This window comes from Pleurodeles waltl, chromosome 5, assembly GCF_031143425.1.
Source record: "Pleurodeles waltl isolate 20211129_DDA chromosome 5, aPleWal1.hap1.20221129, whole genome shotgun sequence".
NCBI lineage: Eukaryota > Metazoa > Chordata > Amphibia > Caudata > Salamandridae > Pleurodeles > Pleurodeles waltl.
The window spans coordinates 1775241734-1775268419 of record NC_090444.1 but is presented as its reverse complement, the minus strand read 5'-3'; the positions used below and the strand labels follow the sequence as shown (position 1 = coordinate 1775268419).

Below are 26686 nucleotides of genomic sequence, written 5' to 3'. Positions count from 1 at the left end.
TTTCTCTCCCCTTGGGATGCGGTTTCAGTGAGGGCAGTGACTTTCACGTTGTGACACCACTGTTAGTTGTTGGGGTGCTTACTGATGACTTACAGCTGTGTTCTGTGTATGTTTTTGTTTGTAATCTTCAGGTAGAAGCCAGAGACCAGACAGGTGTAAGATAGAACTACTAGGCAGCCAGAGAGACTGAACTGCAGAAGATTAACAATAGTTCTTCTATTTTGTTGAAGGCCCACTTTAGTAGACCTGAACGGAGAAAGCATGGCTGCTCATCAGCTCAATAACGAAGTTTCGTAGCTAGTTGTGCGTTTGTTGAATGTAGGATGCAAGTTGTTTCATAGATGAGAATTTTCTCACAGAGGAAAGGGTGGACTAACACAATGGAGAGTCCAGTGCTTCACAGACAAGCTTTTAGATTTGGGATGCTTCTGGAATGTAAGAGAGTGCAAGCTGGTCAGTACTGAGTAGTTTCTTGCAACACTCTAGAAGATTGGCTGGCGGACAGAGATATATCTGTTATAAATGCCAGTGGTCAAGGCCCGCCTTAGAACCTCGAGAGAGCTTGGGTCTGTTGGCCGCTTGATAGGTCTTGATAAAGAAACAGTCTTTTCAGGGGTATCAAGTGAGAGACACACCGTGTATCTGTTTTCACCCCATGTGACCCAAGAGGTAATAAAGAGTATAACCTAAACCCCAGGTTTTTTTCTTGACACCAGCCACTATGGAACCTATCCAATAGGCCAGATATGGTGAAAATCAAATTCCATTTTAACAACCACCCAAACTTCCATCTTTGACAGATCCACTCTCAGACACGTTCAGCTCATGTTGCTGTCCAAAGACATAATACAGTTTGTGAATCAAGGGCAGACACTTATGAGGCCAAATATTTAGGTTCTGTGGTAATATGTGTAGCTTTCATGTAGTTCATACATGAAAAGCTGTTACAGTGAACAAAGAGATGAGCAGAGACGAATACCCACTAAGTAGTCCTAGTGTGTGGTGAGGAAAACAGTAGAGAGAAGCACACAGTCCTATCAGACAAGATTGATTTAATCTGTTTCAGCTTCTCACCCGCATATTCTCGTCTTTCAGTATCAAGAGCAGTATTGCTTCTATAATCTCGCTCTTGGCTGCACCTGCAAAAAGGCCTTCATCATGTTCCAAGTCTTCTTGTAACTCAAAGTGGAAGCACACAAATGACAAACAGGACTGGTCCCAGTCTTGCAATGCTATGGCAGTGAAGGTGCAAGGACGTCAGGGTGCCTCTCATCCTCACTTCTGGTCCCTCACCAAGGGGCCCATTCTGCAACTGATCCAGATGCACCCCAAGTTTCTTGGGCTATCAGCAATGTCACAACAGTTTGAGGCCTTAAAAGAAGCCATTTTGCTCATTTTTGGCATTCTTCTGGCTCTCTCTGTTACGCATTTGGGTACCAAGGTTCTACGGAGGCCTCCTGCCAGGTTACTGCTGGAGGGGTCCGCTCTTGTTGTCTTTGGTGTCTCTTAATCCCATCTTAGGTTCCACTTTGACTTCCGAGCTGACTTCCAGTCTGGTGCCAAAACTCTCTGAGGTCAGTTCATCCCCAATGCTGCCAGGGCGAGAGGTGGATTTGATCCCAATACTAGTACCTGACTCTGAGCCAAATTTGCTTCGGCCCACCTGGTCCCAGTTCAGTCTGACTCAGACAGACCAGGCCTTTACTTCAGAGGCGCATTCCAGCACTCCAACAATTTTTTAGTTCAGGCTCTGATCAGAGTCAACCAGTTTTAAGAGATAACAACAGAGATGATTGGTATGATTTCCCACCACACTATGATGGTGAAGATATTCTGTACGTAAATTTGTAGGAAGCCAGTGGTCGGACACTTGCAAAGACACTGGATTATGTTCTTCCCCTCGACTGTCAATGGAAGAGAGCGCCTCCTTTGCTGTCGTCATAGGATGCATAGCCAAGGTATTAGATTTAATGCTGCCATCTTTGGAAGTTAAGGCAAACGTGTTAACAGACATTTTGCAACCTGGTCAGGCTCCCGCTCGGCCTTTACAGCTTTTCAATGAAGCCCTGACTGACGCCTTAAAGGGAACCTCGGCTAAGCCTTGTTCCTTTCTGCCAGTGAACAGGCAGGTAGCCTGACGAGCCTGACTTTTTGACACATCACCAAGCTAGATAGTCTAGTGGTTCAGGCTTCCGCCAGTAGGGTAAACACCAATTCATTACCTGCCTCCTTCGAAAAGTCTCTCTGCCGTTGGGACCTTTCTGGATGCGGTGCTGTTTTGGGTGTTCTTTTTGTGACAGTGAGTTCAGGATATCCAGGAACTGATGTTTCAGCCTTGGCTCTTGGTCTCAGTAAGAGTGTTTCTGAGGCTTCTCGGCCTCCTGCATTCTGCCTCTCAACTCAACTATGCCAGGTGGCATATGTGATCTCTGCAGTGAAACTGAGGTTTCATTGGACCCCAAACCAGGGAATCCTGTCTGACTCCATATAGGTTTCAGAGAAGTCTGCAAAAGACCTGCAGTGGTGGCTGCTCGACTGAAATTGGACCAGCAGCTGACCCTCCTCTCTGCCCTACCCAGAGCCTATGGTGGTAAGGGATGGGTCATTGCTGAGATGGGGAGGATTTTGGGAGAGGTTGAGATCAAAGGATGCTGAAAGGGTAAACAGTCTTTACGATGTGGTCATTACAACATAATGCCTTTAATTTGCATCCATCACGATGCAGTCCCTTTACCATGCAATGCCTTTACAGTGCACGTCTTTACCATGAATATGCTTTTACAACACATGCCTCTACATCGTAAAATAAGTATATAAAGTATGTGTGTTTATATAGCCTTGTGGCTCTTGATTTGGCCAGAAGAGTGCAGGTCCCGGAACATTTGGGCATGAGCATCTTTCCTCCGATCAGCTGGAGGATCTCCCATCATAGCAGAATGGCAGGATTCTGCACCAAAACTTGAGTGATAACTACCTCCCTGCATAGGGATTGAGCAGCGGCAGTTGACTGCATTCACTCCTCCTTCCTTCCATCCTTGCTGCCAGGCGTCCCGTCTGTTACAAATGTCTGCCAATGCCAGGCGCCGGGGCAAGTTTGTGACCTTTTGTGGTACCCAGAATGCAGATTCGGTACAGGCCATACCGCTTGGTGTTTGTTTTATCTCTGGCCCAGCAAAGATTTGCAGTGGGCAGTATTAAAGGGTATTATTAAAGGGTATTTGCCAGCCCTTTCAACTTTTTTGCATTATCCGCACCAACTATCCTCGTTCAAATCACCTTTTGTGATGAAGTTTATAAAAGGTTTGACACATAGGTTCGCTCTCAAACCCTATGTGATGCTACAGTGGGATCTTAATTTGGTCCTCACTTTCCTTATGTGCATGCCCTCGGAAACTATGCACAGCTGCCCGCAATGTCTCCTGACTTTGAAGACTCGTCGCAAGAGTGAGCACCAAGCTCTCTTTCACATCACATGTTTTCCAGGTAGAGTGGTGTTAAGGACCCAGGCAACCTTTTCGCCAAAGCTCAAGCTTCTTTTCACGTGGGGCAGTCCGTCAGCCGCCAAATGTTCTTTGCTCTGCCTCACCCTTCGGAAGAGGAGGAGAGACTGGCTGGACACCAAGAGAGCCTTGAGCTTTTACATTGATCACACTAGAGGCCATGGGGTGGAGAATCTGCTTTTTATGGTAATCTTTGGGTCAAAGAAAGGCAAGGCAGTGCAGAAAAAGTATCTGTCAAGATGGATAGTCCTCTGCATTAAGATCTGCTACACGCTGGCCAAGAAGCAGCCTCCAGAAGAACTGAGGGCCTATTCCATCACTGCCAAAGCTACTGTTGGCACGGGAGTGCCTGCTCATGACATCTGTGAGGCCAAAGTTCACGAAGCACTACTGCCTTGACAGCTAAGTCCGACGGGAAGGGTTTTTCACCCATTCGGTCTTAGAGGAACTTTTGATCTGTGTCCATTTTGTGGACACACCAGCATGGATTGCAGTGCTTTAGCATCTATTATAATGGTGAAGTATCTATCAGGAGAATATATTACTTACCTTTGGGAACGCTGTTTCTGGTCGATACTCTATCTGACCGCAGATTGCTCACTGCTCTCCCACCCCCCCATTCTCCAGCATGGCCTCTTTTTCCCATCTAAAAAGGTCCCAAACTAGAGGTCTGCACACGGGTACTTGTAAGTATTGTTGGGTTCCATGTGCGAGGGCATGGACACCGTCAAGAAAAAAAATAAAGAAACGGACGTCGACAAGCAGGGGTGGCACTTATATGTGGCTCCATTCTCACTTCCCAGGCTGAACTAAGTCAAAGTGGACCCACACGGTGCCACCTGCAATTGTGCAGGGGCAATGTTTTTTAAATCTTCCTTTTCAGGTCTGGCACCTGGGGATCTTCTGAAAATGAGAAATCTGAGGTTAGAATAAGTATGCACCAAAACGAGCATTATCAGAGGTAAGTAATTTGTTCATCTACCCAGTTGGCACCTGCCAGCAAACCCTCATGAAAAAAACACCCTCTGCATGGCAGTGGCCTATGTAGCGCTTATTTCTTCAAAGCTGTTTTTGCAGCATCAGTCCAAGAAGCAAGTCTGTTTGGTGGAAGGGATGATATCTTTTTTCACAGCAAACCAAGTGCGATGGTGAAATTGTGAATTAGTTTTCAACATCTTACATAGTTTTTCCTGCAATGTACCCAGTGAAAGGCATTCCATTTTTCCAAGGTATCAATTACTACTTACAACATATGTATTGTTTGCATCAATTGAGTCTCCGATGCAATTAATAAGTCCTTAACTGCAGCCTCAAACCTTAAATTAAATAATGTTAGTTGAGCTGGAATGTATTTTTCCAGTAGCCTGTGCCTTGTGATAATTAAAGAGATTGGGACAAACTCGGTTGCCAAATGTATAATTGCTATAGTTTGGCTTTCAGCGAGCTCCTATTTTTTGATTCACTGACTTCCTGCTGCCCATCTGTTACTTAACTGGCTATGAGCAGTGTTTCACTAATTCCTGATAAACAGATCGCTTGCGCTCTGTTCGCGCTTGGAGGTAGCTGTATCTGGATGCGCAGAGCTACACAGAGGCAACCAGCCCCTACATATCCATTCTCAGGGTGTCCTGTTGTTGTAACAACCCCTGAGGTTGAACCCTGGAGGAAAAGGGAATTAAAGCGTGTCCCAGATGGAGATCCCATGGCTTGGGTTCTAGATATGGATTGAGATTCATCATAAATTATGATTATGATATGAGCCTGTATCTTGTCCCATCCATCCCAATCAGTTCAAAACTCGGGTTTAAAAACCTTTCCACTTCAATAGTGCTTTGTGGTTATTTAGTGCTATATTTTGAAGTTGGTACTTTTTTGGTAACTTTTACCCATGGGTATTATGGTCCTGATGTTCTAATATTCTGGTCTCGAAAGACGGTTCGAATTTGCAACTAGTCTTTTAACAACCAGAAACTTATTTGCTGAACCCACTTATGTACTAAGACATTGATTCTCAAATAAGGATTTAGAGTGATTCAGAATCTTAACCACTAAAACAGTTTTCCTTAGATACGTCGAAAGTTGCGACTCACCCCAACTGGTCATTATCCCAGGGATTGTGGGCTGCAAAGGTCAGCAGACCACCTTGTCTATGATTGACCTTAAATATTGGAAATTGTGCTGCTTTCAAAAGAAAAAAACAATTTGCTTTTGTTTAAGTTTCAGAGAAAATTGGCAGTGGTCCCTTGGACCACCGCATATTCTCCCTGAAACTTTTACCCCAATTCATACAGGGTAAGCAGTCCCTACAGGACCCCATCTATTCTACCTCCTGTTTGCAAATAGGTTACCAATCCAGCTTGGGAGTCAGTAACATGTGCCACGTTTAGGACTATAGATGCTGATATTATTGTTTGTGTAATCCCAGTAACTAGCACCAACAATATTTCCAACGTTGCACATCCACCTGGAACCCTGTGCAGATACAAGTTCCAGTCGTGGCCTGTTGGACCATATTGAGAATCAAAAAAAGTTAATCATATAGGGACAAGGAAGCAAATCTCTCAGAGTGTTGAAACAACCTCTTCGGTTACAAAATATTGCTTTGTCCTGCTAAGAGCTGTAGTCACCAAAACCAACACCTTCAGGAGGAACTCAACGATGATGTATCCGACTTTGGAGAACCCTCTCCAGCTTCCGCTTCAGACCATACCCTACTGAAATACTTTGAGCTTGAAAAAGCAGACTGTCTCCAATGGTAAACACTTTTACCTGTGTGACCTTCTTCGCTTACCTGAACTCCCGTCCATTAGCTGAAATCGCACCCACTTCACAATTAAAGCGAGTTGAACTTTTACATTGGTACGTTGTACCTTTTAGGTACTTTTTGGCTTAAAACTTTAATAATCCATATCTTTGGTTCCCCTCGTTTGTTTTTGAACATTTTGGTGTGTTGTTGCTCAGAAAACATTCCTCTACAGGGATTTCGGATTCTTATTGTCTTGTTTTGTGATTTCAAAATTGTTGGTTCTGCTTAAAAATAACACAATTTCTCAAGGGAACAGCCTCTGTCTAGTGCCACAGCTGCCAGGGATTGAGCCGAGTTGCTCTGAAAACTTCCATGAGGCCTAATGAGTGCATGTCCATTTAGTTTCTAAAGGCACGTGCTTCCCAAATCAATGATCCACGTTCTGCCACCTACCCATTACGTTGTCATCGGGAGACACTGTTCATAATCATCCCTAAGATGAAGAAGTCCAGTGTGTTGTCGGTGTGTTATGGTAAGTCTTTGAGTTGCGTGGGTGAAGATGGGTTAGGGAGAAAGGTGAAGGACAGCTGCTGCGAACAAGACTTATCTTTTAGGATATCAGTAGGATGTCAGTAGAGCACCTTGTGAATGGAGCATGTGCATGGGCCTTTCATGTGTTACATGACAAGGCTGAATTTCATTTACATAATATCAACAGCATTAGGTCTTCTGTTTAAGTATGCAGGATGGAGGCTGCTAACTTTGCTGTACCCCAGTCCCATAAGCCCAGCATCCGTCAGCCTGCTTTTGTGTGGCTTAGGATGCATGCCTGATGTGTTTTTGCCTGTTCACTGACACTATCTTTATGAAGATATTGTCACATTTTGCTTCACCCGTGAAATGGTGTAAAATGCCAGCTACATAGTGTTTTGCTACTTCTGACATATCAACAGAGGGCATTAGATTGGGGTTCCTTGACCAAGTGTCTGGCACGAAACAGAATGAAGGCAATGACTAACAATGTACCTGTATGCGTGTCAAGGTTCATAGCTGGTTTCAAGACCCACACGTCTATTTGTATCATTGTAGTATAAAAAATTAGAACATAATTATTAATTATTATTAGGTATTCTGTCTCTGTAGCAGTTCTATGTTCCTGTGTATAACATCAGTAGATGTTCTAGCTTGTGAGTGAGTTCTTTTAACAGTAACTTCTCCAAGTAGTGTGGCATTCAACATTCAAACTCCATGGACATTGCTTTCTTAATCCCATGAGCCCAGTATTTGATGTTTGGGTGGTCCTGTCAAAGGCCAAATTCTTGCCATATCATGCAACAAACAAATTTAAATTAAATAAGAACTCACTTTATTTGTCAATTGAGCATATTAATGCTTTCCCAGGTAGTCCGCTGACCGATCCTTCCTGAATGATTCTATGTTCAACACATAGGGCCTGATTACAACTTTGGAGGAGGTGTTAATCCGTCCCAAAAGTGACGGTAAAGTGACGGATATACCACCAGCCGTATTACGAGTCCATTATATCCTATGGAACTCGTAATACGGCTGGTGGTATATCCGTAACTTTACCGTCACTTTTGGGACGGATTAACACCTCCTCCAAAGTTGTAATCAGGCCCATAGTATATTGCAAAGAATGGTTATTGCTGCCTCACCCCAAGCCAGGGACTGAACCTGTGTTTCCTTTCTATCTCCTCTTCCTGTTCACAACGCCCACCTGCTATGTGTGTTGTGCAACACTCGTGCTAGTTGAATGATGTGTTTGTTACCGGACACCAAGTGAGTCCATCCCAGCTTCCAGTGTTACCATGGTTACACCCCAGTAGGAAGCTTCCTGGGTGGTTCCCATTCCTGAAATATTGCCCCTTCGTCGTCCGTCTCTGTCCCCGTAGGCAGCTTTACACCTAATTTTCATGGATCCAAGTTTTCTCGTGAAAACTGCCTTCTTCCTCGTTCAGCTAATCCATTTCACCGGCAGTGTGTTCTGCTAGGATCCTTATCAACCGTGTGAAACATGGTATTATCTGGAAAGTTAATGATTAACTTTAGAAGAGCTGCCCTAACATAGGGAAATTTGCTGCAACATTATTAGGGGAAGACGGATTCTCTTCAGTGAATGCCAGAATCTCCTGAGCATTTCTTCCTGGTGTGGTCTTCATTGTGATAATTTATTTGTATGGAAACTAACCTGCAAACATTATTAAATTGGTAAGTTTGATGCTCCTTGTTGCCACCTTCCGAATGTTACTCTTCCTTGTACGTCGTACGAAGGAGGATTTTTTCTTGTTTGCAATGACATGTGCAGGGAAGGGTTAACTTGCCTGTGCTGTGTGATTGAGGTTGGATGATGGTGTGGCGATTGTATCTGCACACGTGTGTGTGTGTGTGTTCGTTCGCAGACTAGAAATACTTTATTGGATCATCACTATTCATGTTTACATTTATGCAAAATGGACTGGGTCTAGGAATCCCTAAATTTGGTGGGAAAAGAATTAAAGATTAATGCTTTCCTGGCTAGGAGTCATGCACACACCTTTAATCAACAACTTTCCAGCTATAGAGGAGGCTCAACTGGCTGTCTCGATGGTTGAAAGGAGAGGGAGAACAGCACATTTACAGTCACAAGTGCACCAAGGCCATCTGCATAGCCAGGCAAAACAATGTGTCTGCACTCACACAGGGAAATAACATTCATCCACACATTCGGCCATTAACTTGAGTCCTCATGTGCTCAGCAAATGAGGTTCTATAAGTTATTCAAAGATTCCAACTGATCTCTGTGGGGGTTTCTCTCCATTTTTTAGGGGCAGAGGAATGAAGGATTAGGAGCAGCCACTTTTGAAATTTGTTAACTCAAAATCCCATGGGTACCCCAAAATGTGGACAAGTCTATATTGGCTGTAAATGAGATAGAGGTCGCTACTACATCTGTGCAAGGTTCCATCATGGTCTCCTTTAGGTACTTTGGGGCCATGTAAGGAGGTCTTTTGTCTTTGGCAACCTTTTTACCCAAATCCCCTATTCAGTTGGATTATGACTGGAACCCTGCAGCTGGTGGCGCTAGTCGTCTAGACCTTTCTATGCATAGGCAGCCCTCTACGTCTTCCATGTCTGGAAACGTCCCTATTTCCAGGGCAGTGTTCGCCCAGGTAGGAAATGGAACGGAGTTTCTCTTAAACCATTCTCCTTCACCATGTTTGTGGTGACTTGCCATGCATTACTCACATGCTGTCTTGCTTGGAGAACTGAAATATCTGCTCTGTCCAGCTCCAGACCATCTTGAGACCAGCTAGCAAACGACCGGTGCAGCAGTGGGACCACAGTGATCTCATAGAGCATGTCCGCTGATGCCCTGAACCAGCCTAGTGCTGCGCCTTCAAACCATTGGGTATGGTCTGCATTTAGACACCTTTGCTGATGAGTGCCGAAGGCTCAGCATTAAACCCAACCCTCTTTAAGATGTATGTGCACTCTATTTGCCACTCTTACTCAGTCCTTGTAACTCATAATTCATTCTTGTGCGGATGACATAAAATTGGTAATCCGCATAAAGGAGGGCACTATATTTGCATGCATATGAAATATATATATATATATATATCACATCACACACCTAGCCAAAAGTAAATGGAGAGCTGCAGTAGGTCCAAGGCAAGCATAAAGTCAGTGAATGATAGGAGAGATAGCTGGTTGTGAACTATTAACGTATTGTGATGTAGTGTTCTATAAGGAGATCCCTCTTCAATTCTAAGTTGGAGCAGGTTTGGGGTGGTTCTGGTGTGTACAGGGATGTTGTTCCAGATCATAGGTGCATAGATGGGAAATGCCTGTTGTATTGTTTTTCTTTTTTTTGCACTTCTTAGTCCTCAGTCTTAGGTTGCCCTGCCTACTGTTGTACCAAGAACCACCATAGAAGGGGAGCTTGCCTGCTTGATAAGCAGGGGCGGTGGTCATGATGGCTTTTTAAATGATGCAGCTGGTTTTGAAGATGGTGTGGGCCAGCAAGGGGAGCCAATGGAATTCAGTCAGAATAGGGATGATATGATCATATTTCTTCAGGCCCTGACTGAGATGTGCTGCAACTTGTAGGGTGCCTTTAAGAGGTGCCAGAGTGGAGTCTGGTAGGCCAGGGAACAGGACCTTTTCACTATCCAGATGCAAGAGTATGAGAGCTCTGAAGTCACTTACTAGAATAAATGGCTTCACTTTCATTAGAAGAGAGAGTTGGTACCAGGCCATCTTTGTTTTTTTCAGCAATGTGTTCTTTGAGGGTGAGTTTGATGTTCAAGGTGAATCCAAGTGACGATATTTGGTGAAAGTTTGGGTTTGAAACAAAAAAGGTTTATGGCATCATGAAGCAATCCGATGTTCAGAAGTTGTCTCTCCTGTACAGTCATTGGTATGTGAAAGCATGATCATCAGGGGCGTAGCTCCAGGGGTGTTGGGTTGTTACACCCGCCTAAAAATGTATTCTTTAGTGACTAGTTGGGTACATACACTTTCAGTCGGGTATGATGAGGTGTCTGCCAGTTTTCACCTGGAAGTTTTACACGCCCACACTGAGAAAAACACACAGTCTCTCTCGTCTCTGTTTTGAAGCCCTTACAAATGCTGGTTTGTTTGAAAAATACTGTGTCATCCCTAACAATCTGAACTCCTCTCTTATTCCCCTGCCCCTTATGCCCCCTCATTTCCTGCTTCTCATATAATGTTTATTAGCAAGATATGTCAGTGTGATTATTGGGAAAACTGAGGCTTACATCCGCTCAATCTTACTGCCCAAGCAGTTCCTGATGATCATAACTTAATTCAGGAAAAATAGAAGTATTTCTTTGTGGTCAACCATCAGTCCCTTGTGCATCACCTATGGAGCTTCGCGCTTCACCCCTTTCTCCTGACTCTTTCAAGGATCTGTGAGTAACTTCTGGCACCAAGCTTTCTTTCCTGACCCACATCAAGTATCAACTTGCTGCTTCTTCCTCAAAGTCCTGAGAAATAGTCTTTCCTTGGTACCCTCTACTTTTAGCAAAATGTTATTTTTTTTATATTTTTATAGACAGTTTTCCAATATTAAACATTTATCAAATATAGTACAGGGTCGATAGCAATGTAGATGCGCACATCATAAAGTTGACCTCAGTAATCTTCAGATTTCACATCCTTAGTGTTATACAAGCTCATAGTACAACACTGATGGAGACACCACACGCTGCAGTAATTGACAGCAGCTCCACCCAATGACCTCGCCAATTGCATCTCACACATTTACAATACGTCATCTCCAGTGTTTCGCAGTACTGATTGCATCGTGTTCAACTAAGCAGAGGCGCAGATGATGGCATCATGTTGGGGTCCCACTGCACAACAGAGTCTGTAGTGGGCAGGTAGCCGCAAAGAGGCCCCATGTATATCCCTAGGACTGGAGGAGTGAGGCTGCAGTAAAACGTAGATCGCAGTCTGCGCACTGCGTTTACGCCAGGTCTGATAACCATGTCTTTGCGTCAACACTTTAGCCTTCCACCAACATTTTGCAATTCGCCGTTTGGCTACTAAAAGTGTCAGTGGTACCAGTTTCTTCTATGGTTTCACTATAGGTGGCACCCAACCTAGTAGGGAAGATTGCGGATCTAATTTTAGTGTGTTAACAATCATTTTGGGGAGGGGTACCACTGATTTCTACCTACAAGGGATGAATGTGTGGCCAGCTCTGGGCAAGATGGAGGAAGTCTGCTTAAAGCATACTGCATCACGCACTACTCAAGTCAGCCTGCAGCCCCATCCTACACAGGCTCATTGGAGTGTGGTGTAGCATATGTAAATATTTTAAGTGTATTCTGCTGAGCCTTTTGCTGGGCATCAATTGTACTGACCTCACTTGTCAGTGGCAGAGCTGGGTGACCAGCGAGAGCGATAGAGGGCAAAAACACGAGTGCTGGTTTATTTCTGTCCTCTGGCCTGTTCCACACCAGAGTCGTGCATTGTGTTATGTTCATTCCTGGAGTGTGCTTTTCGAAAAATGTTGATGCAAGTTAGTATACTCTCCAGCACTGCCTACTGTAATTCCTTACTCTTTGATTTACCTAAATATCTCCTGCCCAAGCTTCAAGTGGTACAAAACGTGGCCACCGAATCCTGTGTCTTCGTCTGTGCTCAAGAGCGCACTTAGTGCTTATGTTTTATATACCACTGTCTATCAAACAAGCCCAGACTTCACAGGGGATAGATTCAATAGATATTCCTCTAGGTGGAGTCTCAGATCATCTTTCTCTCTGACACTCACTGTTCCCTGGATAAAGAAAGGCCACACTGGAGGAGGTCCAATTTCTTACCTGACTAGCAAAGCTTGGAGCTTCCTGTGCTTTGCTTTACCAAAAACCATCTAGTTTTCTATATACCTCAGAACGTTTCTTCTCTCCATTGACAATCTTTATTGTTTTCCTCTCCTGACAGTACAGGAGCAGCATCGGGAGGACCTGTTTCTGGGTAACAGTGAGCTCCTGCAAGCGATTGTCAGCGCTGCCACGCGCATGCCCCAGCATCCTCCAGACAGACCTTTCCTTAGGGGCACCACACCACACCACGCAGCATCACTTGATGATCCGACAAATGCACAACACTCACTGTATCCCTACAGTGACCATCATCTATCATTCACTTCACCTTTACAAACTTACCTGTTCTTAAAAACGCCCCCAAAGCTGAGCTCAAGATTTAGGGAGCAGATCTTCAGTCTGAACAGGAATATTTGAACGCATTTCCAGCTTCTGAAGGTTTATTGCATTAATTAAAAGAATTAGAAACTGGAATTGATGGGTGGTTTTGGTAAATGGCAATAGACAGAATCTTAACGCGGTAATAGAGCATTATGGGTCTTCTGTGTTTCTTACATATAGACAGAGAGCAGTTTCTGATCTATTAGTCTCAAAGGAAGACCACCCTTCTGTGATCTCCATGTCCACACGACTCCATGCTTAAGACAGGAAGGGCAGGCGCTGCAAGGCAAGGGGACGCAGATTCCCATTATTAAGTTTTGCTTTCTGCTGTGGTGGGTAGTTAAGGATTGTAGATGTGGGAGTGATTCAGAAGCATCATTCGTATTTCTTCTGCATCCGATTTATCCATCCTGATTATCCACTTGGGGGACCGTCCGCATGAGTAAGTGTAAACATGCATTTTTCATGATGTAACTTTTCTTTGCATGTTTTTCTCCACGAGATATTTTTCTTACAGAGGAAAACATCATTTGTCTGCTTCAGCAATATCTGTGAGGGGAGTCACCTCTTCTCTTCCACTCTAGAAAGTATACTTGCTCCTTTTTTGCAGGAGTATTTTAACACACTCTTATATAGCGGGAAAAGAAGTGAAAAACTCGTGAACACCAAAAGCGCTTCATATTTTTGATGTTCACAAGGGTTTGGGCGGACCCCTTTTTCCTTCACCAGGACTATCCCTTCACTTCCTTTTGTCTCCTTTCCCTGCTCTCATACAAGCTTAATCATATAGGTTCACCGCCAAATAGGCCTACTGGTTCATGAGTTCGAGTTTGCATTTATGAACCTGAATTCAACTTTTGCTCATTTAAGAGAGACTTCCGGGAACAACATTTTAGTCCATAATATTAACAGCAGAGACCTCTGAGCCTGTAAACGAGGCTGTTCTTGAAAAAGGTACAGGAGGGAAGGACATTGGAAGATGTCCCAGTTTATTAGACGAGGAAAGTAATTAATGGTGAGATGACAACGTGCAAGTTTTAAAGACTGCCTAGTGCCAGATAGCGTCCAACCCATATGAACTGGAAGATCTGAAGAGTGCCTGTCTCTGAAGATCACTTTTGATGCCTTCGCATTATGTAACTTCATTACCTGTGTGTAGCCTGTCAGGCAAGAGCGCTTCAGATCCTTACATCATCTAGAGCCAGGCGTGGTCCTATTCAGACGGTCTCATGGTTCCTCGCGCTGATGTCAGCGCTCCTGCCCGCAGAGCCTGCCCTCAGTTACTCATCTCAATTCAACTAATTGATGGTTGGTTCCACTCATCTTGCAGTCTTTAAAGTTTGCAATGTATATGCATCGAATTAGGTATTTGTGTTATTCTTGTGGCATCAGCTGTTATACTTGGTATTGATTGTCTTCATGGTTTGAAAATGTTCTCATCGTCTGTTTTTGTTTCATTTATTTTGCATCAAAACACTGTGTGTGCCTTTGTGTCTTTTAATGCTTTCCATATGTTCAAGACTCTTGCTTTGACTTCTGTGCCTTCTTGTCTCTGGGAACTGTTTCCACATGAATGTGAATGACCTTGATGTTTCAAGGCACGCTAATGGTAATATTTGGCTCTTACCTTGTTTTGGCGTTTCAGAGCAACACTTAATCCTATTCTATAGGGGGGCCCGATGTATAGGGACATACACTGAGACTTTGGGCATCATCTAGTTCATTGTAGAGCCAGTACTTAAAAGTATTTTTCCATATAGCTTCCATGAGCCATGACGGCCCACATCAGTCAGGCTTATTCTTCAAGTAAGCAGAAGGCCATGGAAAAGGGCGTTAGTGAGTAGTTTATTTGCTGCATCCGCCTTGTGGTAGGTTTAAGCAGGGCCACGGAACAGTTCACAGTGCTTTCCATTTAAAGTGTCCTGTTGCGAATTTTGCCTCATGAAAAGATAGCTCTGTGATCCTCCTTGACCCAAATGCCACATTGGCACAGTAAAGCACCATCTTTTGTTGCACAGTATCTTCAACATAGCCGAAACCTCTTCTGAGACCCTCATGTGCTTATCGTCCTTTCAGACAGTTAAAATGTCAGTCTTCACCACCTGTCTTCACCAGGCTAAGTGTGACATTCCCCAGGCTAAATGCAAGAGACAACCCCCCCCCCCCAGGAAACTCCACTCTCCCTCCGAACCCTGTTTTGTAACTTATTGCAGGGTTCCGACCACAAAATGAACTTTTTGATGATGATGCTCACATATATTGCCAGGTTAATGCCCTTTCAAAGAGCTATGCAAAACTTAACAACTTCCTTCTACAAATGGCTAGTTGAATGGCTTATTCTTGGCTTCATGTGAATGCAGGGAAGATCGATGTTTCCTTTAAACTCCTACCCCAACCCACAGATCCATATACTCTTCCACTTATTTTCTTTATATTTCTCTTCCAAATTTCTTTGACCCTGATTTTTCTGCCTGAGCCTCCATTATGAACCTGGTTAACCCCCCTAGACAAACACATGACTCTGACCAAAAGCATGCTTTGAGCTACACAAGTTCAGCAAAAATCAAACATCTCATAATCCGATGACATTTGAAAGTCAACTCTTGTCTTGACCATGTCAGTTCACTTTACCTTAGGGTCACTAAATCACTTGTCTGCAAACCGCCCACAGTTCCAGGGTCAGAGTAATTTTGTGAAAAAGGAACCCAGTCTGTTCTGCCAGGTGGACTGTCAATTGGTTCAGTCTTCTTTGTCTCACCAGAAGACCAGGTTCTCAATTACTCCAAACTCAGGGCTTTGCTGCAAACTCACCCGTTTAAGAAGCTTCCGCTCTTGACCCAGATGTGCTTGAGGATAATATTAACGCTCCCTGTGCCTTAGAAGGGGTTTGCGCCACATAGCTGTACTATATAAGTGCAGTTCAACCATTCATCTGTGCACATTGAACATACATGCCACAACACTTAGAGTATTTAACCACTTTAATGTGACTCTACATCAAGTTATCTTTTTGCTGGACCGCGCTCAGGGTTTCCAATAAACAGGAGCACCGCTGTACTTGCTCCTCGTATCCCACCTCACCCCAACAACTTCAGTAGTCCATTTGGCCCCACTCCGCTCTCAATTCCTTGCTAACTGAGTTATGATGGGGATTCCCAGGTAAAAAGCGAGGCATATTTTGATTCAGAAACAACTATTAATGACTTTGTACTCGACTGCTCGCGCACAGTGTAATAGTTCCGGTTTATGTTTCATTGAGGGTGGTAATCCTTTATCCCTTTGTTAGAGGGACTTCCTTATTTGTTTCCTCTCCTGCTGTGGAGTTCAGCTCTCCCGATCTGTTTCCTATTAAAGCCAGTTGACATTGACTTTAGAATTGTAGTAATTGGCTGTGCATCATTTTTTGTTTTTTTTCTGCTAGACTGCAACATCTTTCTCTTGAGTGTATGCCTTCCTTCTGTGATTCCTCGGATGTTCCATTTTTGTTTTTTACTAAGTTACCGTCATGTCCCGTGATGTGGTGTGATATTGTATAATATACATGGTATTTTTCCTCTGATTGCCTGTGCTTGGTGTTTGAACCACCGTGTTACACTTTAGGTTAGTGTTCAAAAGGGGTTACCATTCAACCTCAAAACTTGCTCCAGAAAGAGTCACCTCAAAATGAGCCATTTCACATACACATACAATTCATAAGTGGTTTCTGTTGTGTTGCTCTTCTAGTACACATCTATATAATTAATTAGTAATCTTTCTTTGTTGCAAAATAAAAGAATATGTCTCACTGTTACTTTGCCTAGCTGTGAAATAGCTCGTTTTCTTGCCCTTCGATAAATAAGCTCTTATACTGTCATTTTGAGTGAAACTTTTGATGCTCCTCAGTGAGTTGTTGCCAGTATTTTGTCCATTTTGGTGCAATTATCAGCTAATTTAATGGTCGCAGCCTGTATGAGGACAAAGTTGGGGAGTGGGGGGAAGAGGGTGCACAAAACAGCAACGCATAAAAAATTAAAAAAACAAAAAGCTTACCTGCATCGGCTCTTCAGACTCCATGACCACTGTCCACTGCAGGCACAGGCTTCCAGACTGACCTGCGGCCATTCCTAACGCTGCTCTTAGGACTGGCCTGAGTGCCCTGGCCTTGTGCTCCCTGGCAGACCCCAGCAACACAGCTAGGGTTGGAGACACCTCAGTGCATGTGGGTTTGCCCATCCTGAGATGGCCGTCCAAACACACATGCGCACTGAGGGGAGTGCACACCACTCCCCCTCCATGGCTATCATCCCACATGGCCCACCCCTTGAAAAATAAAACGATAATAAACACAGTTTATTATCATTTCATTTTTGAAGTTTTGCAGTTGATGCTGGTGGGGAGAGGGGGCCACACGCTCCTCCGTCATGGCAGATGAGCCGCTGCTGCTAATTTCTATAGATCGTTGATCTGATGTGTTTTTGACTTAATTCATCGGTGCGGTGCAACACACACTTTTCTTCCCAGCAGTGGCTCTACGCGTTCTTCCATGTTGTTTCCTGCCTCTCAAGCAAAGTCTCGCTCTAGCGCTCTTCTTTGTATTTTGAATTTCTAGTCTCTCCATGAGTCCGGCTTTTAATTAATTTCACCGTAGACATGATTCCCGCATCTCATGTTGTCTCTTTCTTTATACTTTGAATGTCTCATTTTTACATGATATATCTACTGCTGTGTTTGGACATTTCTTGTCATCTGTATGTTGGACGAAGAGTTAATAGGGTCAAAACGGTGAGTCCTAACAGCGGGCTATGTGGTTTCTTTTCACTTTCTGATTTTGAAACTTGCACTGGAACCACTGCTGGCAGATTCCTTGGCTGGTTTGGCAGGTTCACCAGCTGTGCTTAGTTACTCTTTCACAGTCGCTGACTGTGATGAGTACATGGATGGCTCATTGCTGTTTTTGATAAATTAACTCTTCCTTTAATATCATGATTAAGCAAAATATGTGAGGTGTACCTTATGCTATTTGATGTAGTGTCATCTAGAGACAGATATCACACGTCACAGTGGACACTACACCTGCCTGGTCACCCAACCAAGAATAGTAGAAAGGAAAAGTGCTCGGACAGCATGCATGGGCCAGATTATATCACAGACATGACCGAGGGTTCCGAACAAGAGTCCAGGTTAAACTGGGCAGCAGTGTAGAGATTTGAATGTAGGTGTGATGTGGTTCAAGGGACTTAACCCAAGCAGAATACGTCAGGCATGATCATTTGCACTGTTTTCTGTTGCTATAATTAAGATGGTAGCCAACAACAGTCACCAGGACACTTGATGGCCAAAGTCCTTCAAGAGGAATATATTTGCCTACAGATTAGATGTCTCATTTTAATCTGATCTTCAGGGCTGGAGAACCTGGCCAGCTGTGCGTTTCTTGACTGCACGCTAATAACACTTTTCTACCAATATAGTCTTGTATACCTGACCTACCTTCGCTCTACTGCATCTGTGCATGAGAGGCAGGTGAGTAATATGCTTTCTACTCATGATTTCGAAGTAAGTTGATTATTAAATGTATACTTACCAATCATGCTCCTTTTGACTACATTTTTATTTTTCAATGTGGTTTTCCTAAGAATATCCTTGTAACCCAGTTTATTCCTATAGGGCCTGGTACATCCAGATCTTTTTGTAGCCACATGAATATTTATTACTTTAGATCCTTTTCATTCAGCAATGTTCCTGTCTCTTCTTCAGTTTTCATAATGTGTATCTTCATGTTGAAAACATTGGACTAGAGCAGTGTAAAAACAGTAGTAGAGGTTCAGATCATCACAAGTTTCCCATCTAAGATTACCACTTTCTATGTAGGTGGAGATGATGAAAGAAAGTTTACTGAGTTAGCAATGGAATATATTTGGAAATGGTATAGCATATGAATTGTGCATCTTACAATGCTTTTTATTTTGGTTTTGAAAAAAATATTTAACAAATTAAAATAAGCACATAACCAGATTTTAGCGAGGTCAAGTGAATGAATGTGACTATTTACTTCAAACGACACAGAGAGGTGTTCAATATTTATATGCATAAAAATCAATTGAAATATAATTAAATGGGTTTTAGATCATTGAATTTTGGCATTGCACATACATGGCTCTGTGAGGAGGTGGCAAGGTAGTCAGTCATTTAATAGGTAGCATGTGGGAATAGTGTCAATTGCCTTAAGAAGAGTTGGAGTCATGAAATATATACCCGGGGACCATGGCTTCATGCATCAGTCTATTGTGGAAATGAATGGTTTCACTGATCAATTCCATCTTCATCATTGTATGGGTTTAACAATGTATCTTGTTCTGTGATGGCATTGTATCAGTTATTTCATGTTGGCATATGAAAAGTTTAGATTCTGTCTGTGGGTTCGCTGGCTGGAACGTCACAGAAATCTCATCCCTGACTTTAAATATATGTCCATTTGGAGGTATATTACTCAGTAGTTAGCATACTATGTCTGAAAAATGATGTTCAATTTTTTAAGAAGAAAATCACCTACCTCTTGATAAATACTGTTACCACAGTGGATATGAGTCTGCCAGATAGGAAGCATAGCTTTGTGCGCCTTCTGTCTAAAATGTAGTTAGGCTGCTGGCCATGACTTCACGGCTGGAGTTTGCCAAGACACTCATAAAGCACATTAAGTTGTGAGTAGTCATTTGAGGAGCCAGTTTGATTCACTCCGTGGGTAGGACGCGTTCAAGAAAAGAAATACTCACGCATCTGTACGGACCGAGCTCTGGTAATCCCACGTACTCTACAGTCCGCACCAGGCACCGTCCATCATTAATCTTTGCATCATCATTATTACGCCAGTTTCAGTAAATATGGTTGATCCTTGCACACCATGGGTACTCTTGTTTTGCGCTGCTGTTTGGTCTTGCTGATTATTTATTTTTATTGATTATTTTATTATTAGTTATGTTCCAAAAGGATCATTATGAAAAGGTAATTGAAGCCATCTCCTAAATGTCTTGTTTTCTGTCCCTCTTTGCAGTTGATCTACCCCTGTATTTTCCACGGGACCAGCCCACGCTCACCTTTCAGTCGGTGTACCACTTCACCAGTAGTGGGCAGCTGTATTCCCAGACCCAGAAGAACTATCCCTACAGCCCACGCTGGGATGGCAACGAAATGGCCAAGAGAGCAAAGTAAGTCACGCTCTGGTCCCTTTATTGTAGCAAGCCAGAAAGTCTTTCAACGTAATCTGGTGGTCTGAGCAAAAAATATATAAAAAATATACAATTGTACACTGGGGAGTATCAGGAATATTTTCTGTTAGGAAGGTCCAAGTGATGTTGTAGACTACAAGAGAGAAAAATAAGTAGTCTACAACGGTCAAAACCTCAAGATGGAAATTTCCCCTTGTTTATCCATGCACAGTGTTGTATTGTTTATGTCCCCTGCATCCCTTCATCGCTACTAGGCTTGGACAATTTGATTTTTAAAAGCGCTTGCAATATTCAAGAGTGAGCCATTCAATGTATGTGTGTCGGTTTGGCTCTCAGTCATTAAGTGATGTTTCTACCGACGGGTGACGGCAGACACTGCAGAGTTCTGCAGTGTCCTCATGCCCCATTGGCTGTAGTGCGCCCCTACTTGGCACTGCCAATGGTCCTGCTTGCATCACACTACTTAAAAAAGAAGAACCACCTTTTCTGTTGGAATAGTATTCTCGACATAGAAGAAAAAACTATCTTTTGCAAAATAGTCCTATTATTTTCATGGTGCTATAGAAATATCAATATCTTTCTCAGTTCGAGGTATGTCTTTCTGATGGGTGCTTCTGTCTTCAGATTCCTCTCCTTATGAAAACCCCCCTAGAGCTAGACTGAATTTGGAAATCCTCCTAGTTCTAAACTGAATTTGGAAACTTTGTCCCAGATGGGACCATGCACTTTGACTCCAACCATCCAGGATGTGAAGATATCAAGACATATAAGGTGCCATCCGGCTAACTGGTTTCAGTCTTCCGCATTTCATTCATGTTGGCCCGGGGCAGTTTTTGGTTGTTCATCGTCGAAATTCCTACTCTTTGACAGAAGTCGTGCCAAATGTTTCCTAAGGTATTGGGGTTTAATCCCTGGCGCATATTTCATAAGAACGTGTCCATGACTTCTTCACGTGGTGTCTAGAATTCAAATATGAGCCCCTCTGCCTACATCTCCAGTTCAGTGATTCACCGGTAGGCCATCAGAACAGGAGGCAAAACGCTTTTTGGCCAAGGCACTCAGGGATACACTAAAGCATTTTCTGTCCCGTCACCCAACATGGAAAGATTACCCAAAAGATCTTCCCAGACAAAACAACAGAGGAAGGGAGAATTCTGTTCTTCGTCTACGAAATGGTCTCTCTCAGGAGTGTTTGGAGTCCCAACACTGTTTGCAAATGCCTGCTTTGCTCTACCTTGTTGTCAGGGCTGTTTCTTACATTGGAAAAGGGGAATCTGGAATTCTCGGCTCTATTGGCCGACCCTGTGCATGTGGAGGCCTTCTGCGGGCCATGCTATAAATCTCCACCACAGCTCGGTTACAAAACCACTGCCCTCCAAGGCACCAACCTCTGTTCTACAGTGCTGTCCCCGGCACTACTCTGAACGCTGATTTTGACGCCGCTTGCATCTTTGAATTCAGTGGACATTATAAGTATGGAAAAGAAAACGTGCTTGCTTGCTTCAGTAATGAATTTCTGGCAGAATACCTCACTAAGGCTCAAAAATTCACCCTAATCGAGAGACAGTTCAGATCTGATTCGGATGCTGTTTTTGTTCCTGACAGACATTATGGCCACACAGAGGAGGAAGACTGAGGTAAACAAGCTCCTCCCCTCTTACAATACAGATGCTAGCCTCTACTTGGACTTAGAAAATACACGAGGACTCCATACATGTCCAGAAGGAGACATCCCTTACCCCCCTGGGCCTCATTTGGTGAAAGTCTCTTTGCTTACTATCGTGGTGCTAAAAAGCAATCGAGGCGCTGGAAGTAACCTTGGCTACCTCAGAGGCAAAATCTAACATGTTATCTGAAATCCTGCAACACTCTTCTCTGCAGTCGCTGACCCCTGCTTCCAAATAAGAGCCAGTGTTGGCTGCCTAGGTTGAACGCTTGTTGGGCTGGGCAATCCACAGGCAAATTGCACAGACTTGTGCCTTATGACCAAAAGTTTCTGTCATCACCTTCTTCTCAAGAGAGTTTAGGGTCCAAGCCTCTTTCACAAAACTAAACGTAACCACTTAACCTACAGATCATCCACATCAATGGCCTAGGAGGATATACTGTGGGGCAAAACGTTTTTGCCTCTAGCAGTTTAGTATTTCGAACTGTGAATGCTGTGTGCCTTCTTGGCCAATGCGCTCATGCTCTGTGGGAGTGGGCACACATGACCATTTTAATCTTCCTGATCACGGTCATGGTCTGGATGCTTTTAAACAAATCCTGAAGTGTGGCTTGTATTCAGCGGACACAGTCGCTCGATCCACTGCTGTATCCTAGGGTTCCATCCTTGGTTGCATTCCACTTGCTTCCAAGGCGTTGTCCAAACAACCCTCATAGACATGCCCTTTGATGATGAGCAGCTGTTTGGAGGAGAGGCTAGCTCTTTCCTAGAATGCTTCAACAGTAGCTGAGCCATCACACTCTCGCTCGGCCAGGTCCATCCAAGCGAAGCAGTTTCACCTACAGTCCCAAAGATTTTGGAGCTACTCCTGGGCCTAACAGTCCCATCAACATAAAGTTTTGCAGCCAATCTAGACACCCCACGAAATGTGTTGCTGCTTTCAAGGCAGCGGTACATCTGATGGATGACATCACCAACAGCAGCTGCCGCTCCAGTCCCTGCCATCTTCTAAAGGCTCTGTAGACTCAAAGCCTCTTTACTTTCCACCCCTATATCACCAGCTTCTAGTGGCAGAAGGGTCAGCGGGACAAGTTCAGAATTTTGGCACCTCAACACCGGTGTCCCAGGGGCACTAGAATACCTACTTTCATCTGTCATTCCTTTCGGTTCAGAGGTGTTACTTGAGATTTACTACGGGGTCTTAGCTCTACCGATTTGCAATTCTGCTGGTTAGTCTAATGACAAAGGTGCTGGCTGTCATGGCAGCTTAATTGCAGAGTTTGGGAGTCCATGTATCTCCACATTGGATGACTGTCTGCTGAAGGAGGGGTTTCGTGCACTGTTCATGGAACAACTTCAGAGCACCAGGAACCTTTTCAATCACTTTGGCTTTTCAGTTAACTCCCAGAAGTCCCATCTCATTCTCGCACAGATGCTGACCTTCATTGGAGCAGTGCTAATTGTGCTGTATGAAGTGTTTTTCTTCCTCTGAAAGGGATGTATGAAGTTTTTTCCTTCGCCTCAAAGGACTGCAGATATTTGGAATATGATTCTGATGTTTGTGGCTCAGTGAACAATCCTGGTTCTATAAGTATTATGCTTTTAGATCTGATTACCTCATGCATCCTCTTGGTAGTGCACCCCAGATGGTGAACGACGGCCCTTCACTAGTGCTTGCGGTAACTATGGCTTTAGCATTAGGGGAGCCTCTGGGCTTAGATGCAGATCTACAGTTCTGTCCTGGATCTGCAGTGGGGAATATGCCCACCCAGTCTGTTTGTGGGTCACTCCTTAAGTCCTCATAGTTAGAGGCTCCTGTAGTTACGGACAACTCACTTTTGGGTTGGGGCATTCACCTAGACTGCACAACGTGGGGCTTGTGGTCCAAGTCGAAGCAGCAGGGTGTTGAAGCAGACCATCAAAGGGAGCACCATTCAAGTTCTGTCTGGCAATTTCACCACTATTACATCAACAGACAATGCAGTGTGAGGTCTTGGACCCTTTGTTGGGAAGCAGTGGCAGTGGACAACAATGGGATATCTTTCTGGTAGCATCCCATATTATGGGAACCCTGTTTGTGAGGGTGGGTATTCTGAGCTGTCTCTCCTTTCATCCCGAAGTGACCTGAAACAATATTATCTAGATTGGGGTATTCTTTCATGGATCTGTTCAACATGTCCCAGAACAGCAAATTACCCATATTTTGTGCTCTACACTTCCGTCTGATGGTTCCTTGGGGATGCTTTCAGCTTCACTTGGGCATGGGGTCTGCTTTAGGCATTCCTATCAATTATGCTTCTGTCAAAGGTCCTTCAGGAAATATGCAAGGATTGATCACAACTGATTGTTATAGCCCCGGGATGAGGGAGGAGGTATGGTTCGGTCTTCCATCTCAGTCCTGCAGTTCCACGTGTGGGGATTGAGCAGTGCCAACTAGAAACCGTTGGCTTGCCGCCCAAGGTTGTGGACATCATCTTGGCTGCCAGCCACAAAATCAATTTATCGTGGTCATTGGAATGAGTTATTTCGGTGGTATCAGTGAAAAGGTTTGAACCCCTTTTCGGTCTCACATTTTTCCAACATTTTACTCTTCACCCCATTCCTTGCCCAGCAGTGCATGGCTGTGTCTACAGTCAAAAGTTATTTGGCTTCCCTTTTTGATGGATACTTCTAATTGTAGATTCCTCAACTTTAGAATATCCCCCAGATGCCAGACTGGATCCGTACATTCTCACAGCAATGCTTCTGTGTGTGATGGAATTGTTGACACTCCTTAGACAGCTCCTGCAATGGATCTTCATTGCATTTGAAGTAATCTGGTAAGTTGAAGACTAAGTTGACAAAGAAGCATAAAAATTTTAAGCAGGACTCTGTCCCATCCCACAACTCTCTGTCATAAGAGAAGTTGCAAGGGTGTCAAAGTGCCAGTTGTTCTCACTCCTGATCCCCAATTGAGTAGCTGATTCTGCATCTGGCCCTGATGCGCCCTGACTTCCCCAAGCCATTAGCGATGCTGCAGCAGGTTGAGGCCTTTGAAGGAGACCACGCTGCATATTTTTGCTACTCTTTCTGCTCCCTGTAGCATCTGCAGGGGCCTCTACCTGTGCCTGTGTGTCCACCCGTGACTCTGTGTGAGCCCTTCAAACTCACCTTGGGTTTCACACCAACTCTGGTGCTGACCTCTACTCTGGTTCCAAGACCTGTGCTGGTCCTTCTTTTGATGGAGCAGTACTGACTTTGCTGCAGTTAGAGGGTAATCCGGTGCCGACTCCAATGTCCAAATCCAAAAAGAAATCTTTTCCATCTTAAACAAGGTTGCGCTCTGATTTCACTCCAGCCCACCTGCTCCCTGTACAGTCTGGCTCAGTTAATAAACTCCCACTACCACAGAGCTATCCTCAGTGGCTCCATCCTCATTTTGGTTCTGATTCTGACCAGAGTTTGCTGCCACCTGGAAATGACAACGGTGATGATGGTGATGATCTACTCCCACATTATAAAGATAAAACTTTTATAGATAGATTTACAGGAGGCCAATTGGCTTGATACGTACCCTGATATGGGGTTGATATTACCGCTTGCACCCCCAGAAGAGGAGAGTGCTTCATTAGCTATTGTAATTAGGTAAGCAGCTGTATTCCTGGACCTACAACTGCCTCCTGCATCTTGCTGGTGACACATCCCAGATGGCATATGCGGGCTCTGCAGTGGGACCTAAAGTTCCAGTGACTGCAGCTTCAGGGTAATGTCTCGGACATGGTCCAGATCTCGGTGGGAATTGCGCAAGATCTGCAGTGGTGGCTTTCATATCGCGATTGGATCAGAAGCAAATTCTTCTCCCGTCCCAAACCAGATGGCATAGTAGATGCGTCACTCCTGGGATGCGGCGGTCACATGGGGGAGGCGGAGATCAGAGGCATCTGGCCTCCGGCGCAGTCCGGTCTCCACATCAGCCTTCTAGAGCTCAGAACAATCAGGCTTTCAATAAAAGTGTTCCTTCCTTCTTTCTATGGGAAAGTGGTGCAGGTGCACACGGACGACAACACCGCCATGTGGTTCTGCAACGGCAAGGGAGGAGTGGGGTCGTGGACCCTTTGTCAAGAGGCCTCTGGATATTGCTGAAATGTCAGGGCATATCCCTGGTGGTTCAACATCTGGCGGGATCTCTGAACGCCAGAGCAGGAACTCAGCTGTTAATGCATGGTCGATCACGAATGATGTCCCCATCCAGATGTGGTGCAAGGTCTCTTTCAGCAGTGGGGAGAACCTTGGTTAGATCTGTTTGCTTCCACAGAGTTACGTGTTGGAGTTTCCGAGGCTGCACTCGCATGGTCGATCACGAATGATGTCCCCATCCAGATGTGGTGCAAGGTCTCTTTCAGCAGTGGGGAGAACCTTGGTTAGATCTGTTTGATTCCGCAGAGTTACGTGTTGGAGTTTCCGAGGCTGCACTCGCTCAGTGATGCTTTTCATCTTGAGTGGAACTCAAGCCTCCTTTATGCCTTCCCACCAATACAACTTCTGCCCAGAGTTCTGAAGAAGAGCAAGAACGACCTGACCCAAGTCCTTCTTGTGGCTCTAGACTGGGCATGAAGAGTATGGTATCCCAAGCTTCTGAGCATGGCCATCGATCCTCCTATCAGACTGCCCCTTCGGAAGGATCTTCTGTTGCAGCCGCAGGGGATTGTTCTGCACCCGAACCTGTCCAGTCTCCGCCTCCTTTTGTGGAGATTGAGCGGCGGCAGTTGCCAACTTTCGACGTTCCGCCCAAAGTCTGCAATGTTATCTTGGCAGCCAGGCATCCCTCCACCAAAACGGTTTACACCTGTTGTTGGAAC

The 26686-nt window shown here is 44.4% G+C and overlaps 1 protein-coding gene across 3 annotated transcripts in view; it reads left to right on the top strand.

The window, feature by feature from the left end:
- BABAM2 (BRISC and BRCA1 A complex member 2) overlaps positions 1-26686 on the top strand; it is a 795977-nt gene that overhangs the window by 675069 nt on the left and 94222 nt on the right. For all 3 annotated transcript variants that reach the window (XM_069236219.1, XM_069236221.1, XM_069236218.1), the window contains exon 11: positions 20008-20161. In XM_069236219.1, the coding sequence (XP_069092320.1) occupies positions 20008-20161 (154 nt within the window). The remainder of the gene's footprint in view (positions 1-20007; positions 20162-26686) is intronic.